Source organism: Stegodyphus dumicola, chromosome 10 (assembly GCF_044657685.1).
Source record: "Stegodyphus dumicola isolate Sdum_Otavi_A_Nest chromosome 10, ASM4465768v1".
NCBI lineage: Eukaryota > Metazoa > Arthropoda > Arachnida > Araneae > Eresidae > Stegodyphus > Stegodyphus dumicola.
The window spans coordinates 11,065,788-11,086,429 of NC_140777.1; the positions used below are offsets into that span (position 1 = coordinate 11,065,788).

The 20,642-nt window shown below is 31.5% G+C and overlaps 1 protein-coding gene across 1 annotated transcript in view; it reads right to left on the minus strand.

Moving 5' to 3' along the window:
• Positions 1-20,642, minus strand: part of LOC118204476 (zinc finger protein 236-like) — a 90,005-nt gene that overhangs the window by 40,478 nt on the left and 28,885 nt on the right. The window contains exons 3-6 of the mRNA XM_085824621.1: positions 19,318-19,611; positions 15,829-15,965; positions 9,802-9,929; positions 3,228-4,876 (exon numbers count right to left, since the gene is read on the minus strand). Coding sequence (XP_085680747.1) covers positions 3,228-4,876; positions 9,802-9,929; positions 15,829-15,965; positions 19,318-19,611 — 2,208 coding nt within the window. The remainder of the gene's footprint in view (positions 1-3,227; positions 4,877-9,801; positions 9,930-15,828; positions 15,966-19,317; positions 19,612-20,642) is intronic.

Below are 20,642 nucleotides of genomic sequence, written 5' to 3' on the forward strand. Positions count from 1 at the left end.
CAGCAGATGATTTTGTGTAGGGAATATTATGAAGATTATTTCTGTAAAAAAATATTTGCCTTCAATAATCATTTTGTTTATAATAATTACTCTCATACTTTAAGAAAAATTTTCGACCAGGTATCTTTGCTAAAAATATTTAACGAAAGAATCGCCGTCCTTATGAGTGATCTATTTTTAGTCAAGGTCACTGTTTATCAGAACATTACATCAGTAAGATATTTGTGTTGCGAAGAAAGGGAAAACAGGTGTTGCGTTGACGCAACGTCAACAGGGAACAGATAGTCAATCTCCTTTTTCACTCATTCTTTTCGATGTTCTGGTTCATGTTCTGGTTTTTTAAAGATGCCTAGAACTAGGTATCTTACATTAGAAGAAGCCCTTCAAAGATTTTTTGATGAAGAAACAGATGATGATAATGTTAATAATGACCAGAATGACTCTGATATTGTTGTTGTTCCCCCAGAAATTGCAGAGGCTACTGACGAAGAAGAAAGGAATGGCAATGTTTTAAATAATGATAATGATATTTTACCAAATGATACTGCTGGGGAAGTTGAAATTCACATAAAAAGTAAGTTTCAGCCTTCTAAAAGCAGTTATAGTCATACTAAAAAGTTTAAAAAGCAGAAGACTGAAATCTTGAAGTGGATAAAAAAGGAACTGTTAGTTATGTCTCAGGAAGAACACAAAGAAAGAGATAGAAGAGAAATTATAAAAGACAAAACACAAGGTAAAACTAGTGCACGTATTTTCGAGTTTCTGTTTGGTTTAGACATTTACTCTCTTCTCGTTGAACAGACAAATATATACGCTCAGGAAAAAAAAAAAAAAATGCCCAGAATTTATTGCATCTGAAGCCTATATGAGAAAATTTATTGGAATATTATTGCTTACAGGATATCATTCTTTACCTCAAGAAAAAATGTATTGGTCTTTTGATAAGTACATTTCTGTTCCTGTTGTATGAGAATTAATATCACGTTTGCAGTACAGGAATATTAAGCAGAATTTGCATTTGACAATAGTCAAATTGGCAATACTGATAAATTATATGAGGTGAGACCCTATCTAAACTTACTAAATATCACCACTTTTTACTACTGGAAATATAAAGTCTGTTTTAGATTTCAAATGCGAGAATGCATTATTTCTTTTGTAAACTCCTATTGAGAGTGTAGAATTAGCCAGAAATATATCAGCAACAGGAAGACCTAGTAAATTCAGCATTCAAAAACCATTGCATGGAGATGGTAGACATTTTATCAAAAGACTTTGTTGTAAAGAGTACCATAGCCAGACTGTTTATATATGCAAAGTATGTAATGTAGCTTTACATCATGATTGTAATCAAGCTTTTCATGCTTGAATCTTTCAAATGAAATAATCTGCATTTGTAAAAGAAATACAATGTATATTTTAATATTAAATTAATTACAAGTAAAGTGATTTGTAGATTAATAAAACATTATACAGCTAAAAAGTAATCCTGCGCTCCACTCAAAAGAAACGTCACACAAGTACAATCCTACTTACTAAACATCCGTAGTCTTATTCCGCTGATGTTGCGCGAACGCAACACTCCCTTTTTCCACAAGCAAGAGCATTTTTTTTAAATTTTCAATGTAAATTTATGTTATAAATGCTTAAGTTAATATTTGTTATTATTTTCATGAGAAAAGAAACATTCCTTGTAGTTTTGGCGGTTGATTAATAATTTATTAGATTTCTCTTTATTTTATCATTTCTTTTGATTTAAATTTAATTATTTTAAATTTCAGTTATTATTTTGTTTATTTTTAATTTTGTTTTTCAGTCTTCTGTAGGGCTCCTCCACTTCTAATTTTAGATATTAAGCCCTGAGCCTTAGGATCACGTTTCAGTGTTCTCCTAATGTAAACCCTAGTTAAGATATTGAAGTGATTAAATGTGCACTTGAATTAGAGCATTTCATTGATTGCATCAATTTCTCTAAGTACCTATACATTCAAGCATGACTGCTATTGATGGAACTGCAGTATTTATGGGTTAAGGGTCTCACACTACCATTAATCAGAGGGGTGCATCTGCAATATACATTCCCTCCACTAGTTATGAAAGTGCACGCATTACATGTATTTTGGCAATTTGCCTTGATGGAAAGAATCCACCTCTAATCATCTCTAAGGCCAAGAAAGAGGAAATTCAACGTGTTTCAGGTACTTATATTCTTGCAACTGAAAACGCTTGGAGCACACAAGCAGAAATAAGAAAGTGGTTCTATTTCTACCAAATGTTTTGTGAGGTGGCCAAAGAATAGTGGTATAGGATTCTGCCAGCGCTCACTAAACCATGAAGAACTTCCTTGCAGAAAGAATAAAATAATGATTCCTGCATGAATGACTGTATATCTCCAAACTCTCTATCTCTCTCTTGTGATATTGCAATAGACAAGCCATTTAAAGACCATCTGTGCGAGAAATCAATGATTACACTGAAAATGGAATGGAGAGAAATTTAAAAAAAAAAAAAAAAAAAAAAAAAAAATTGTTACTAGGATGAAGAATGTATAGGGTAAAATAAAGGACAGTTGTGTTGCCATTGCCCTGTGAGCAGGCTACATGGACAAGGGCTCATCTGAGGAGAGCTCTATTGCTCAGCATGAGAGAATAAGGCATTCATTTCTTACAGGAAATGAAGTTGCGAAAAATTCAGGCCGGAATCTGCGATTTGGAGCTTTAGGATGATGTTTCAGAAGGAGACAACTCTTCTGTATTAGAATAAATTATTTCATTCGTTTTTAAATTTTTCTTGAACATGAATGAATATATTTCTTGAAACTGAAGAGAGGTGTTTTCTTGAATGAACAAATGTTAATTATTACACATGGAAAGTAAGGCATTCCCTGAAAATAGGCTCTAGTGTGTCTTTTGCAACAAAAATTAATATAAGACTGGATCCTGTTTGGGGAGAAACACGGTGTTACAATATTCAGTGTCTTAAATATCTCACTTGAAACTTTAAAGAATTTTTACTGTCTCAGACAGGAAAAAAAACTTAATACCTATTTTGGAATGGATATCTTATATAAATTTAAATATTAATTTAATTAAAAAAGATGAAAAGTTAGATTTACTTTTTTTTTTTTTTTTTTTTTACTAACACTTCATTCAGTGCTTTAAATTATTACCTTGCAAATGAAAATTATTATATGAATTTCAATAAATATATATGATTTCTGAACTTACTGATGTTGACATGACTGGCTCTTGTTCAGAAGAAAAATTCTCAGATGAAGTAACAACAGGTTGTATCTGTTCACAATTATCTTGAATTGTTACTCTTTCAATATTTTCAATGACTTGAACTGGTTGAGTTCCACTTTTATTAACCTCTTCATTTTCCACCCCAACGACACCATCCGATATAACTGTCACAGCTAATCCAGATGCCATTCCTAAAGCCAGTTCGTAGCGATGGGTTTTCATATGTTTTTTACAATTCATTGAAGTTTTAAAAGTTTTTTGACAATAAGGGCACATATACGGCCTATCAGTGCAGTGTGTGCACATATGCCTCTTTAAAGAACCATTTGTAGTGAAAGATGTTTGACATATTTCACAGACAAAAGCTTTTGTACCGGAGTGAGTTTTAAGATGAGCTTTTAGAACACCATTTGAGACAAATGATCTATGGCACTGATTACATTCAAAAGGTTTTTCTCCAGTATGTGATCTGATGTGTTGTTTTAAATGACTTGATTTTTTAAAAGCTTTCAAACAATGGTGACAGAGATATGGACGTTCATTAGGATACTTAGACTGCACTAATTGATTATACATAGGGTTATGTTTTGAAACAGGCTGTACAAATCCAGTATCAGTAATAAGAATTGGTTCCTGCAACTGTATATTGGAAACATTAATATCACTAACATTAGATGTTTTTGAAGTTCTTTTTGTCTTTCTTGGACTTTTTTCTTTCTGGTGAGATAGCATGTGACTGTTTCTGTGACCAGATGTGCGGAATGTACGTGAACACACATTACAAGCAAAAGGCTTGGCTCCAGTATGAAGTAACAAATGAACTTTTAAACTACCTGAGGTTGAAAATAATTTTTTGCAATGTTCACATGAGAAATCTTTAGTACCTGAATGTGTTCGGAGATGAGCGTTAAGCGTGCTTTTAACAGCAAAAGCTCTAAAACATTGATCACATTTATAAGGCTTTTCATGAGTATGAATTCTAATATGTCGAACAAGATCACTTGGCTTCTTAAATTCTTTGCAACAATACATACATTGATACCATCGAACCCCACCAACATTCCTCATTATATGTTTTACAGTTCCTGTTGCCGAATCAGCAACTGCAACCATCCATGATTTATTTTTTGGCTGTTCTGTAGAAGCTAAACCACTGTTTTCCAAAGCTTGCTGTAAGATATCAGCACTTACACTGGTATCAGCAGCAAACTTCTTGATGCTTTCTTGAGATAAATCATTACTTTCTGTCTGTTTGGACATTTCAATAAGTTGATGTATGACATCATTCACTTGGTTAGTCACTGCATCATCTGATTTTTCTAGTTCTGTACTAGGTTCTGAAGCAGTTGTTGCACTAGAATGGACACGGCTCATATGGGCATTTAAACTCCCCAGTTTTCGGAACACACAACTGCACAAATCACATTTATGTACACCATCTACACCTTCCATAGTCATCAGAGAATGGACTCTCCTAATGTGGTTTCGAAGATTGCCCTTTTGAGCAAAGGATGCTGGGCAGAACTCACAAAGATGAGGCCGCTCTCCAGTATGCTTTACTTTATGTATTAGAAGAGCACCTTTTTGATTAAAAGCACGATTGCAAATTTCACACTTGAATGGTCTTTCTCCTACAAAATCAAAATTATAAATGTTAAGAATTTAAAACTTTATATTTTATGGTCTAAAAAACTAAGCATTTATCATAAACATTTAAAACACATACAAGTGTTAAATAAGACACAAAGCATCAAAATAATTAAACAATAATTACATATTTTTATCTTTAGAGTCATGCCCCTCTTTGGATAAGAAAATCAATATTAATGCTTAACAGTATATGGTTATTTATTAAGAGAATAAAGCAATATAATGTTTTTATTAAATAACAAGTTTATGTCTGTAAGGATTCTTTATTTCTAGCAAATACTCCATGCATCAAACAGGAGAAGAAAGTGAAACAAACAAATAAAATTTGGGTTTAACAGTAAGCCACAGTAAAACTTTTGACAATATTTCATTTGACATATCAATAATAATTTACACATTTAAAATGTGCATTTATATTTTAGTTTCATTCGCGAATACAGAAAATTAGTCATATAACTGATCTTAAAACTAGATTTTAAGCAAAAACTATTAAATTAATTTTTGTCAGTGAGGCACTACTTCCAGCCAGAGTTAAATTAAGGCAAAATATATTTCAGTCAAAAAAGTTCATTATGGATGTCCAGAAATCTTGATAGTTAAATAATATTACAAACCAAGCTAGAAAATTCATGACAAATACTCTGATGGCTTGTAATGTAATACTATTACAAGGTACAATTAAAACTTAGAATTACATTATCTCAAACTACAGAAAATATTACAGATTTTCATGCTTTTATTCAATAAAAGTTAACATGATTATTTTAAAACCCTATTTCATTAGTTATTAAACAATATTATTCATTTCCTCTTTATAGTAAATCTACAGCACTTTAGTATAGATATAAGTATGCTACTTTATAGTCCAAAGTAAAGTCTGTGTTCACACTTTTCTTTTGCAGAAAAGATTTACAGATTGCACACATTAGGATATTTGCTACATTATCAAATATAACTCTACAACAAAGTCATTTTAAAGAAAATGAATCAATTACAAAGCTGCACAGCATCATGCAATAACTATGAACTGAAATTAAAAAATGAACCAACATGCTATAATCGACAGTTATAAATAATAATACTATAAAGTGATTACAGAATGTACAGCTTTGATACGAAGACAATTATACAGCAAATTCCAAATTTTCTGTACAACTATGTTTGCATCAAAGCTACTCATTCCACAATCAATTTAAATGAACCATGGGCTGTCCAAAAACAAATTCTTCTTTACTGTGGAATGATGAAAAGTTAATACCACAAATGATAACCATAATATAAAACTGTCTAGAACATAAAAAAGTGAACACTGTGGGTTACATATGATTATTTTGACTTTGCCTCATCAATACGTTTTAAGAACTTTTTGGTGCAGAAAAAGAGAAAGCACTGAATAAATTTTATTTGGCTGAAAATATCAACTTGTATACAAGTAACTTGCTACATCCTTTAACAATATTTCAGAATTTCTATGCAACTGTATATAACATCATCATTACACTATTCCTACCTAAAAGATAAACAGCTCAGATAAGCAACACAGAGTAAAACTATTGTATACAAGCTGTTAAAGATCAGCACTCAAAATCTGAAATTTTCCCTAAAAATACTATGTTGAAAGTAACCATACCTTGCTTTTAACTGTAATTAGAAACATCATTTAGTTTTATATTAAACTTTTGATAAATTGAAAATTCTTATTGGAATGTAAATCTTTCTTCTGATATTCTATTTGCATACTGCTTATGTTATGTTTAAAAATTTTTCATAACGTCTAATAAATATTGATCATAATGGCAGTTTATAAGCCTATAATATATCTGGTACATCTCAATTGGTAAAATTTACTTTCACAACAAGAGATTTCTGTATTTTCTAACCTCTAATATATCTACACTATTTAAAATACAGTTTTTGGTTTGTTTCAAGAAGTTTTACATTTAATATTAGCATTTCATTACATAATAAACATAATAATAGTAAGAGCAGTGGTAAAAATAATAGTCATATTTAAATATTAAAAGATTGAATTATGATTTAAAACAACAACTGATTCTTTAAATGAAAAAGAATATTGAATGATCAGTATCTAACATTATTTAATATTTTTCTGGTTATTCAAAGTTTTCCTAACATAGAATTCATGTTGCACCTCTAGAACTTTATTGATATTCTTAAATTCTGAAATCATCTGATAAATGAAACTAAAATATTTCTCAGAAGGTTGAATGTTCAAATCACGTCCGGGTCACCAACGTAGAGGTTTCATGGTGAGGCATAACAAAAGTATAAAATATATAAACTTTATTTAACACATCAATAATGACATTGCCACTGCATGCATGCCATTCTCTCCTCAATCCGCTGCTCACCAGAGGCAGGCATGTGCAGAACTCACAACATATGGGGTTTCTACGGCAACACCACAAATTGATGATTTCTAAATGAAATCTAACAAAAATCAGAAGCCTAAAGAGCTAACTATAAATTACTTTTTATTCAGAACAAACAAATGCTTAATATATGTAAATTTGACACTACAATTTAAAAAAAAAAATACAATAAAAAATTAACTTTTTTTGGCTCTACTCTTACATACGGCCTAAGATCACCAAATGTGGCGATATGTGTTCTGCACTGGTTTTTAGCACGATTGCGTGTTGTGCGATGATTTTGGAAACGATGTTGTTTGTATGGCAACCCTTTTGATGTTGAAACTTATTCTTTTGCTGCACTGGTTTAATTGCTCATTGGTTCATGTCATGCGTGTTTTGAAATGGCCTATGTTGCAATGAGAGATGTGGTGGCAAGATTTCAGTTGCGTATTTTAGATTGCGTGCAAAGAAACATCCTAAATCCTTGAAGGTTTTGAACATTTATTTGTGAACCATAGTATCAATTTTGTGGATAGCAAGTCTGGCTGTCATATAAATACAACAGAGCGTAAATGGCAGCATGTTAAAGCTACGTTCTGTTGCCCGAAGAAGCATTCATTATGGTAAGTGCATTTTTTTATTGTTTTTATTTTGTAGAATGTTATGTTCATTGTTTTTTTACTATGAATTTCTGTTGTTATTGTTGTTTTTTGAATTGTTTGTAATTTATTTTAGTTTATTTTATTGATTTGTGCACAATGCCTAGATTGTGCAATTCGTAGATGTTTTTTTAAGTTTCAACAGTGTACATGGTATTCTTTGAAATTCATTGTTCTTATGTTAATTTATTAAAGCGAGGTGAGCGCAGTCATAGATTCCTTCGCTGCCTAGATTGTGCAATTCGTATATGTTTTTTAAGTTAAAACATATTGCTGTGTACATGGATTCTTGTCAAATATTTTTGGTTAGAAACTTTACGATTTTGCTATCTAAATTTTTTGTTTTTGTTTCAGATTTTTACCTTAAATTGTGTGTTCAAAACGTGATTTTTGCATTTGTGAAAACATTTGGAGACATTTTAGGCTTAAAGTTGAAAATGTAGAAAAAAATTTATATAGTAATATGGCACCATGGAGTTTCTTGCCAAAAATATTTGGTGAGAAATTTGTCGCCAAGCGAGGGCGTATATAAGAGTAGTTCCCTTTTTTATTTTCTAGAGCTGCAAAATGCTTAAAAACCTCCAAACGAATATAAGGGGAATTTTATTTTTAAATACAAATTTGTCAACAATATAAAACAATAAAAGAAATAAATGATCATGATGTCTAAAAACTCAGATATTTCAAAACAGATTTAATTGCAATTTTAATCTTATATAGCACGGTAAAAGGTAATTAAGTGAATGAATTTTGTATTCTTATTTGATTGTGATATATACATATATCTATCTGGTTCTAACAAAAGATTTCCACCAAAAAACGCTCTTAAGATAGTTAGAAAAAAAAACATGGCAGCAGTACCTTTAGTGTGGGTAGTAATCACCTCCCAAATTTATGATTTATTGGCAACATTTTGATAGGTTTTCAAAAACTCTGGTGCAGAAACTTTGTAGCCACGAGTCCAAAAACAGATCAACCTCATTTTGGATTACAGAATGGAAGATAGCATCAGCAAGATGTAGCTGCAAATGTGAAGAAAAAAAAGTAGAAGTCTAAAGAAGCTATGTTGGGGCTATATGGTGGGTGTGGCAAATGATCCAGTTTAAGTCCATACAGAGTCCAGCTGGTGAATGCCGACACTGCATTATCCTGATGGAACATTACCCTGATGTGCTGGAACTCAGTTTGACATTTTTCCTTGATAGCAGTGTCAACATAGACTAATATCTCACTATACACCTTGTTGTTGAGGGCTTTACCATTTTCCAGACACTCTTTGTGGATAATACCATGGCAGTCTCACTAAATACAAAGCATGATCTTTTTGTTAGTCAAATTACACTTAGCAATGCTGCCGACGGGCTCACCAGGTGCAGACCAACCCCCTTTTCAGCCTGTGTTGTTGAAGTAAACTCACTTTTCATCACAAGTAACGATCCAGTCCAGAAATTTGTCCTTGTTTTGATATTTGAGTGTTGATATTGTGCATGATAGCAAGTTCCTGCAATTCCCTCTTTCTCTCTCATTTTTTTTTAGTGAAACAGATCAATGTGTATAAGAGAAGAATAACACAAAACATGTGAAGTATGCATGTCTTGTATGGAAAAAGAAGAATGTAAAAAAATCAGGTGGGACTAGATGCATCATTAAAATACAAAAATAGGCAGCACTGGATGCATCATTGAAATAGGCAAAGGTACCTAAACAAATATTTCTCTGCAAAGTTACAACTGAGTTTGCAACTTCTCAGTGTGTTGCAGCTAATCACAAACTATTTAAAACAACAACAAAATTTAAACACTTTAAAGAACAAATAGTCTCCAGTTGCTAACTCCAAGCTACAAAATTTCACTAAAATTGAAATTTACTTACCTGTATGAATCCGGTTATGCCTGACCAGTTGACTGGGCTTCTGAAATTGTTTACCACAAAAATAACACTTGTGAGAAAATGCAGATCTGTCAATATTTTTCTTATAAATTCTGCGATGAAGCGACGCTCTAATAAAAGAAAACTTGTTTAAAACATTAAACTTTAAAATTAGCTTCTGCTCATATGAGTTTACATTTGTATTAAAGAACTCATTACTTTCTGTTGATATAAAGATAAGTGTACATAATTATTTTAGAAGATGAACAATGAATTGATATCAAAGGGACAGAATTTTTATTGGTGACTGCAAGATGCTCGTTCATAAAGTAAGAAGTACGAGGGCTGCCTGAAAAGTTTCTGACCTCAATATGTAGATGGCAACTGAAATACACAGAAGTGGGTGGAACTTGTTTGGGCATCACTCGAAAACTACCAATCAAAATTTCAGCTATTTTGAAGGCAAATTTTTTGTTTCACAATTACTTTTGTAAGTTAATGTGGCTGTTTTTGTGAAAATGGAAAAAAAAAAAAAAAAAAAAAAATCGATTTATCCTGCTGTTGTTAGATGCCTGTTTTTGAAAGGTAAAATGCCTACTCAGATTAAAGAGGAGTTGGACACAGTGTACTGAAAATCTGCACCATCATTTACTACTGTGAAATTTTGGGCAGCTGAATTTTAATGTGGCCATACCAGCTTGGATGACAATAAACATTCAGTGCGGCCAAAACTGCAACCACTGACGGAAACATCGCGAAAATCCACCAAATGTTGTTCACGACCATCGAATCATGGTTAGAGAGGTAGCAGAGGCTATTAGCATGTCGAAAGAATGTTTTTCCTCATATTGAACCAAGATTTGGATACACGCAAGCTGGCTGCCATGTTTGCTCACTTTGGACCAAAAATGTGTCTGATTGAACATTTGCACCTTTTGTTTGTGCAATAAATCAGAATGTTTTTGACTATTAATCACTGTAGATGAAACTTGGATTCATCATTACAGCCCAGAAACAAAATCACAGTGGACTGCTAATGGAGAATTAGCTCCCAAAATGGCAAAAACTGTTCCTTCTGCTGGGAAAGTGATGGCAACAGTTTTCTGGGACAGCCATGGGATTGTCTTGATAGATTATCTTGAAAAAGGAAAACCATTATCACAGCATACTATGCAACGTTACTTAACAATCTGAAGGCAGAAATTGTGGAAAAACGGCAACATTTGCAAAAGAAAATATTTTGTTTCACCAAGCCAATGCTCCATCTCACACCTCAGCAGTTGCAATGGCGAATATTCCATGAATCTCGATTTGAACTGCTTGATGATCCGCCCTATTCGTCATACCCAGCACCAAATGAATTTATTTTTGTTCGCTAAGCTAAAAGAAGCACGTGGGAGACAAAGATTTTCATCAAATGGAGAGACTTTACAGAGCAAGATTTCACATATTATTTGGGTGGGTTAAAGGATAGGAGTCGCTCCTTGTAAGTTTATAGACTTACAAGGAGACTATGTCGAAAAATAAAGAGAATTTTGGAGAAAATAATATCCTTTCTATTTGTTAGGTTGGAAATTTTTCAGGCAGCCTACATATGTATCCTGTGAGTAAATTAATCACCCATAAGTTGTTCAAGTCTGTTGCCAGCGACAGACGTAATCTTGTGCTCCTTTTCACAAGGAATTTCGTGGGCTTGGCTGATTATACGTCAGAAAAGTGAGCATTAGTCAACAATAATAACAATGAACATGAATAATGTATGAAAAAAATCTATAAGTTGAGGTAATTATTTTATAATGTGATACAAATCTTATTAAAAAATGTGAAGGTATATATTTGATTAATTTTATTCACACTTGTTAAAAAAAGTACTTTTAGTTATGAATTTTTACACTAAAAATAATTACTTTGTTGAAAATACATTTATACGTGAACAGCATTTTTTTACAATCAAAAATTAATAAGAATAGAACCTGACTGACCAATGAGGATCTACAATCCATGATAAAGATAATTTCTAGTAATTTTTCTCCTGTGCCTTATACAAACAAATTTTATATTTACACAATAAAATTTATAATTATTTACATAGAAACGTGTGTATTTTAATTTACGCCTCGTAGAAAAACTTAATAAATAAGAGAAAGAGTTTAAATTGTCGTTATTTATATTCTCAAGTTTTGTTCCACTTGGAAAATTTTCAGAAAAGTCAGAAGAAGAGCATAATAATTACTTGTGTGATTGACTAAAGGTGCTACCCTATATTCAATCACATATAGTTGAACAGACAGTCCCATTTGGGCTACATAAAGATAACACTTTTGGTTTAACTCAAACAAGTAAACAAGTAATGTTGAACTTAAAATAAAATGTAATTAAATTAACAGTCCTTGGATGGGATTATGAATATTCCTGACTGCCAGGCACAATGTGCAGCATCTGTTAATGTTCAATAAGAATTTGCTGATGAACTTGTAATGATCACATGGTGTGAGAGACCTTTGTGGCTTCTAATGAGTAGCTGCTTGCTTGTGTCACCATCTATTATTAGCAACAGTAAGAACTGCAGTGCACGAGCTTCGCATGCCCTAGAAGATGGTAATGATCTTGAGATTCGAACCTGGGTCCATTTAATACGAGTTGAATTCTCTACCACTAGTGCAAAAAAGCTCCCATGTGCCAAGTTCAAGAGTTCCACCTGTTTCAAATTTGCACACATTGAATTGCTCTCAAAGATCACCATACACTTCCCTCCCAAGCATTTCTCATGTGCTACGAGGAGGTGTTTGGTTTGTGGGCTTGATTGCAAGCTCAGTGAGTTGATGTGATTGATTGTTGCATTTGATGGGTGGTGACTGCAGTGTGTGGATGTGTGTAGTTGAATTCGTTGATGACTGGTGGAGCATGGTTGAGAAACCACATTTGTTAGCATATGTGTCACTGTTAAGTTGAGGTGGAATGTGTGTGACACAGGTCGTCATTTGTCCTCAGTGGGGGGAAAGTGTTTGTAGTTCTTCATGTCACCAAACTCTGATGTATCCAGTTCTCTTGTAACATCAGTTTCTGCTAGGAAATCATCATATGTTGATGGCAATGCATTACCAGCATCATTCCGTACATGTAAGCCTCATTCAATGTGCTTTTGATGTACTCCTTTAGTACCTCTAATCTTCCCTCCACTTTATGGCTAATCATTTGATGCCTATTGCTACATCTTTTACAAGAACCTATTGCTAAATCTTTTACAGAACTCTTTACAATCCCATACTACTCTATTATCATCTAATGCAAAGGTCTCAAATTGATGACACCTGAAGCAAATTTATGTGGTCCATGAATACATTTCAGTTAGGTAATTGTTACAAAGATTTCACGATTTTAATTATTTGAAGCACGAATTTATATATTCATTAGTATTAAAAATGAACATAAATGCCGCCCAACTGGTATAGTGGTTAGCATCACTGGCTGACATTTAAAAAAGGCTAGGTTCGAATTTCGAATCCTGGAGAAGGCATGGATATTTGTAAATGTATAGTGTCCATGTGGCATGGGAGCACTCTAAATATGCAGCAAGCCGAAAGTCCTCTCAAGAGGTTGTGGTAAGGGAAGAGGATTGGGAGACCCTCGGACCCATCTCCCTGGGGTGTTCCAGATCAAAATTGGGAGTGGAACTGAGCTAAATCGCAGTATCATCCGTAAGCTGTTCAAGGCTTGGCGCAATCTTGTGCTCCTTCTCACGAGAAATTTCATGGGCTTGGGTTGACTATACATCAGACAAGTGAGCATTAGTCAACAACAACAATGAACATGAATAAAGCATGAGAAAATCTATAAATTGAGTTCATTATTTTATAATGTGATACAAATCTTATTAAAAAATGTAAGCTCATAATCAAAGAATCAGAATATTTGATTAATTTTATTCACACTTGTAAAAAAAAGTATTCTCAGTTATGAATTTTTACACTAAAAATAATTGTTTCGTTGAGAATACATTTATATGTGAACAGCATTTTTTTTACAATTAAAAATTAATAAGAATAGAGTCTGATGGACCAATGAGGATCTACAATCCATGATAAAGATAATTTCTAGTAATTTTTCTCCTGTGCCTTATACAAACAAATTTTATATTTACATAATACAACAATTTAAAATATTTACAGAGAAACATGTGTATTTTAATTTATGCCTCGTAGAAAAACGTAATAAATAAGAGAAAGAGTTTAAATTGTCATTATGTTTTCTCAAGTTTTGTTCTACTTGGAAAGTATTCATAATTTGTTTATTTTTAGAATCTCATTCTTTTAGGAAGCACAAACTAACAAGCTCTCAAAAGATTATATGAGGAATTATCCCCAGGTATTGACACCAAAAGGAAAGTCAGAAGAGTGTAGTAGTCCTTTGTGTGACTGAATAACGGTGTCACCCTATATTCAGTCACATATCATTGAACAGACAGCCCCATTTGGGCTACATAAAGCTAACACTTTTGGCTTAACTCAAACAAGTGATATTGAACTTCAAATAAAATGTAATTAAATTAGCCTAACGACTTGCAGGATAAATTAACACACAGGAAGGCTCTGACTTGTAGAAGCCAGTGAAACAAGCCTAATGATTAGAAGCACTCAACACCCCAGAATCAAATCACTAGTAAGTCAAAATAACAATGTTGCCTTTATGCAGGCATACTACACTCTAAAATCACCTTCGAAAACCTTCGCTTAAATAGCACTTCTTTCTATCTTAATTTGAGTACACACGCGTTATCTGATTAGCACACTGGTAGGAAAGCACTGGTGAAAATGAAAATGAAAGGAAAGTTGCCTTAACTAAAAATTAACTGTAAATAAAATTAAATAATTCTCCGCAAGTCTAAATTAAAATAAGCTATTTAATGATTAAATATATTAGAATTTTTTTAAATAAATTTCAACCTGAAATATTAATATACTTAGCCGTCAATATGTTTGAATTACAAAGTGTAGCCAACAAAAATGTCTAACAGGTACCAACTTTAGATTTTCAGATAGAAAATAAATATAAATTTCAATTTTTCTATTGCATTATTATTATTACTGTTTGTGTATGCTCTGATAAATATTTAGTAAATAAAATTTTAAATTTAGTTAAAACATTTTCATTTTGCTAAGGAAAAAAAAAAAAAAAAAAAATCTGGCTCATCAGCTGTTTTCAGTTCTACATTTTTCCTACATGCAAATTAAGTTTAAGATTACTGATCTAATTAACGCAAAATTAAATTTCCCTAAACTGTAAGTGCAATAAACACAAAACCTTCTGCACAAACTTCAGTGAATAAACACTGCTAAGATTTTAATAAGCAAATGAAACTAGAAAAGGTGCTCTGAAAAAAGTACGCAATCAAGAAACCCAAAATAGAATTACTGATGATGCTTTACGAATATACATCATGTTACATATTAAATAACAAAACAATTTAGTTGTTATTGATATTATATCTGTACGAGTATCATGATTTTCTTCAAAACGAGAATTAAAACAAAATAGAACACACAAAAAAAGAGGAGGAAACAAAAATTACCAAATATTTTAACAAAACAAGTAACTATTTAATTAACATTTATAAGCAACACACGTACATACTTTTTAAATCTGATTTACAATCTATATATGCATTTTGCTTCCTTTTTTGGATCAACTGATCAGTTCTTTATGAGACAGTTAATTAGCCTACTGTATAACTAATCACAAAGAGTCTATTCTGTTAAGAAAATCTACATTATTACAATTCTTTAATATCACAAGTCAAAATTCTAAAAATATAGTCAGATAAAAAAAATTGTGTGTGGGGGGGATTACAGCCAATAAATTAACTTAAAATATGCTAAGTTGCAAGAAACTGGGAAAAAGATATACTTTAATTCCTCAGATGAAAACTAGACAAAGTTTGCCTGCACATTTGAATAAACGTTTGACAGCTACTACAGACATTGATTTTAAGCATCACTAAAAAAAATTGAGATGACAAAAATGTAAACATACTTTAATTTGTAATGAATTTTCATATGTTCTTTCAAATGAGTCAACTTGCTGAATCCTTTTGAACATATTCTACAAATAAAACTCTTATCCATAGCCAACTCTGCAAGATGTTCTTGCATATGTTTATCTAATTTAAACTGCAATAAAATGAGAAGAAAATCATGAAAACAATACATTAAAAAATAAAAACCACAACCAACTAGATACAATAAGAAATGCACTATTATCTTGTGGAAATAGTACTGGAGCATACAATATTGTTTTTAATTTTAATTATTTGACATTAACTCAGAACAATATATAGTTAACATGGGATGTATATAAATTAGAAAAAAGGAAATTCTATTCATATAATTTTGGCATATGCAAATTCACTCTTCCAATTTCCATACAACAATAGCAAAATAATTAAAAGCATTTTCAGTTTGCTCATGAATTATAACAAATTAATAGCACATAAACTTGATATAAAAATTTTTTCACATTTTTTGTTTAATCTCTGAAATATCACTTTCTATTAATAGCAAATGTATTAATTATTATTTTTATTGACCCCCCAAAAGGAAATATGCTATTTATAAAGCTTATTTTAATCATAGGGTTGTTTAAAAAATATGTAAATATTTCTAAAATTCATAAAAATCAAACAAATGGATTCAATGAAGTGGTATCAGCACAAATGAAACCAAAAAAGGAAATATTTTTTACTTATCTTTTATACCAGCTACTGTGAAAAACACCTGCAACCTCCACAATTAATCACTAGTTGTAAACTAACCCCACTTAATATCTCATACACTTCAACATGCTCTTTCAAGAAAGACATTTTACATGCTATGAACAAAGTGAAAATACTGATGTATAACATATTATCAGTTTTCATACCTAGCAGAACATACAAAAGAAAAAATGTTTTCAAAGCCATATTAACAGCAGCTGTAAATATATAAAGTCATGAAAAATGTTATGAGAAAAAAAAAAAAAAAAAAAAAGGCAAAACTGTGATGTGTGCAAAAAGTAAATCTAAGTGTAATTTTATTACATTTTACTTTTTCTTAAACATTTTTGTTATTTATATGAATTTCCCACTTGATGCCTTTTTTCCACACTGACCATGTACATATGATAGCCTTCTTTTTTCAAAGTCTCTGCCTTTGAAAACAAATATTTAATTACATATGTATTAAAAATAAGATGAAATTAAAATGAAGCTACATATGCAATTAAGTGTATTTGATGTTATGGTTATAAAAAGAGATTGTTGTGTCTCTTTTATTGAAGATAATGACTTTCCTGTGCTTTACATGTTTTTATAATGCCATGAATGTTATATTTTGCAATTTAACCAATAATGAAAATGGATGATTAGAAGATACGGTGTGTGTACATTAAATTTTGTTCCAAAACTTGGTAAAAGTGCTAAATATTAAATGCTCCAATCTTTCAATGAAAATGCTTCGGGTTATATAGTAACCTAAAAACAACTTAACTGTTCAAACACAGCATGCAAAGAATTGGATTCTAAAGTAGGTATTTCCTTTTGCTGCACAGCAATTTTTGGCAGCTAAAAACATTGGATATTGTCTCTCATCTTTTTCATAGTTAATGCTCCATGACTTTTAACTCTTTTATATTGAAAATAAGGCTAAAGAGGAAACAATTTAGCATTATAAGTGAAGTTCAGACATAATTATAACCAATACTGAATGCTCTTACAAAACAGAACTGTGTGAAATGTTTTCAATCATGAGAAAAGCACTGGAATCTACATTTATAATCCAGTGGAGACTATTTCAGAACTGAGAAGAATAAGATGCAAGATATAATTTTACAAACTTCTTCAAAATTACACTTCTAAAACAGAAATTTTGTAAATATTAGGTAACACTTCCTTCATAAGGGGGGGGGGAATCTATATCACTACAGAAAATTATTATTGTAAACAAGTGCTGATTTACAATTGTTTGATATAAGCAATAAATTTATACAGCAGTTTGTACTAAGGTATAAGATAATTAATTATTTACACCACTGTTTTTACACAACTACGTTATTACTGTTACATTAATTATGCTATATTTTATTTTAGAATATGTTTTTTTTTTTTTTTTTTTTTTTTTATAATTCATCTATGTTAGTAACTTAACACTTGCACAGTTTTATATAAATAATATGCTAAATAATCAAGTGTTTATTGTACTTTATTACTCTTACTGTAATTAAAGTTTATTTATTATAATCAAGGTTTTATTGTATGTTGTTAAAATTATTTTGTTCTGTGTTAGCAATCCAACACCTGCATAGCTTGATATGAATAATATATTAACTAATCGAGATTTCACTGTACTTGCACATTGGCCAGAAGCACAATAATTCCATTATGTTTAACACTAAAAGATGGGGAAAATTACCAGACATACTTACTTTTGTTAAAGTTTTATAAATAAAAAAAATTATTTTGTTAATTTTAATTTGTTCAGTTTTAATTTTCTTGTAAACTAATAAATTTTACATAATTTTGTAGAAGTTAGTAATAAATTAGTGAAATGTACGAGAATCACAGGAATTTGTTTTCCCAAGAATAAGAGGATTCATGTTTATACTAAGGTTCAGGGAGGGATGAGACTGTTGAAGCTGGTGCAGACAGCAAGCTTTTCTTTTTTAATAAAGCAGATGGGACCTTTAGCTATGATGATAAAAGGGAAGGAGCTCATAGGGCTTTAGAATAGTTTTTATTGTTATAAAAGTCCTTCTCCAAAGGTATTTTCTCTTGGATTCTAGATCTGTCCTTCTGGTCCTTGCCAATAGCAAAATTTGAGAGTGGAATCCTGTTTATGAATGCAGATTTCTGAATTTTCTTGCTGATTCCATAGCATTACAGCAAGTGACAGCTAGTTATGGAGCAGAGCGAAATAAAGATGCACTCTTTCTCATAAAGAAAGAAATTCCTCCAGAACTGCAGAAATTTGATGACCCTTCTTTCTATGAGGAGAAGGAAAAATATGGACTTTAGCAAACTTCACGATTTAACTTCTGCACAAAGATTAGAGGAGAGATTAGGTAATGTCTTCTGGATAAGGGACATTTACTATCCCAGATTCTTACCATGTTATGGCATTTTTTCATCTTGATTGCATTAATGCTAATTAATTATATTAGTCTCAAGTATTCAGTGTGTGCTCTTCATAACTCTGGATAACTCATGAGCAGAGAACATGCTCTGTACTTAATGATTTTAATTCTGTAACAATAAGAAACTTGGAGGCAAGATGGCTAATGGCTGAAATGCCAAATGCCAGGCAATTGTAAAACAATAAATAAATATACACCATCGAAATAATTTCATCTGTTTCAACAGGGTTCTAAAAATGAAGATTTATTATTTTTTTTTTACGTATATTATTTGCCATGATCATATATTTGTGAATTATTACTTGTGCTTGGCTAACACATAAGTATCAATTTTTAAATATGCTTATGAAAACATACCTGAGTGCTAAATTCATGTCCACATTCAGTACAAACAAGGTTTTCTTCAATTTGATGCATTAAAAGATGGGATTTAAGGCCTGCCATCCTAGCAAATTTTTTGTTACACTCAGGGCAAGTTGGATCAGAAGTAGAATGTGTGGCCTGATGTAAAATTAAATTAAATCGCTCATTGAATGATGCATCACATTCAGTGCATCTGTTTGGCTTATCTTCTGCATGGACTTTCCAGTGCCGGTGCAACTGCTTTGCTAAGGCAAATTCTTGGCCACAAAAAGAACATTTGTGAGGACCCTGAAATATTTCAAGGAAATAAAATTAGTATATAATAATATCCTAACTTGGCAATGATACATCAAGACCCATTTGCTTTATAATAAAACTCATAAATATAACTTAAAATTTCATTTAATTACCATGTAATTAAATTTATATTTTATAACTATCTAGTTGTATGTCTTTATAAATACAGATAGAATACACTTACACACTCTCTCTCTCTCTCTTTATATATATATATATATATATATATATTCACATTATCTGTCTCTCTTTACAGAGACAGATAAATATATACAGTATCTCTCTATATATAAACTTACACTGAGCCAAAACATTGCAATCATCCCCACATTTTTCAATGAACTCATCTGGATGACATGGAGGTCATGTGATTAAGTGGGAATGGTAATTAACTGCTGCTGGAGAAGGTAAGGAATCGAGCCGGGTTTTCTACTACCCATCAAATTACAAGACTAATTGAGTTCAACGGGGGATGTTTTAATAAAAAAGAATCAGTGGTGGGACTCTTCCTTGATGTAGAGAAAGTGTTTGATAAGGTATGGCACGATGCTCTCCTTATCAAACTCATTAACTACAAATTTCCTCCTGAAATTGTAATAATAATTGTGGATTTCCTCAAAAGCAGAACACTTCAAACCCAGATTAATAACCTTCTCTATTCTACAAGAAAAATTAGTGCCAGCACACTGCAAAGAGCGATTATCTTCCCCAAACTTTTTAATGCATTTATCAATGATTTACCCACAATAGATTGTGCCCTAACAGCTTGTTATGCGGATGATAGTACTGCCTTATTATGCAAATCTATGAATCCTCACATCGCCCTCATCAAACTCTAAGAATCTACAGACAAAATAATCGAGTGCTTCAATAAATGGAAAATTAAAATAAATATAGAAAAATCCACAGTCATCTTTTTCAGCAAGAAATTTCATCAAGGAAATTTTGAAGATATTAAAATAAATAATGTAAGCATCCCAAAAGTTAACCATGTTAAATATCTCAGAGTTTATCTTGACAAA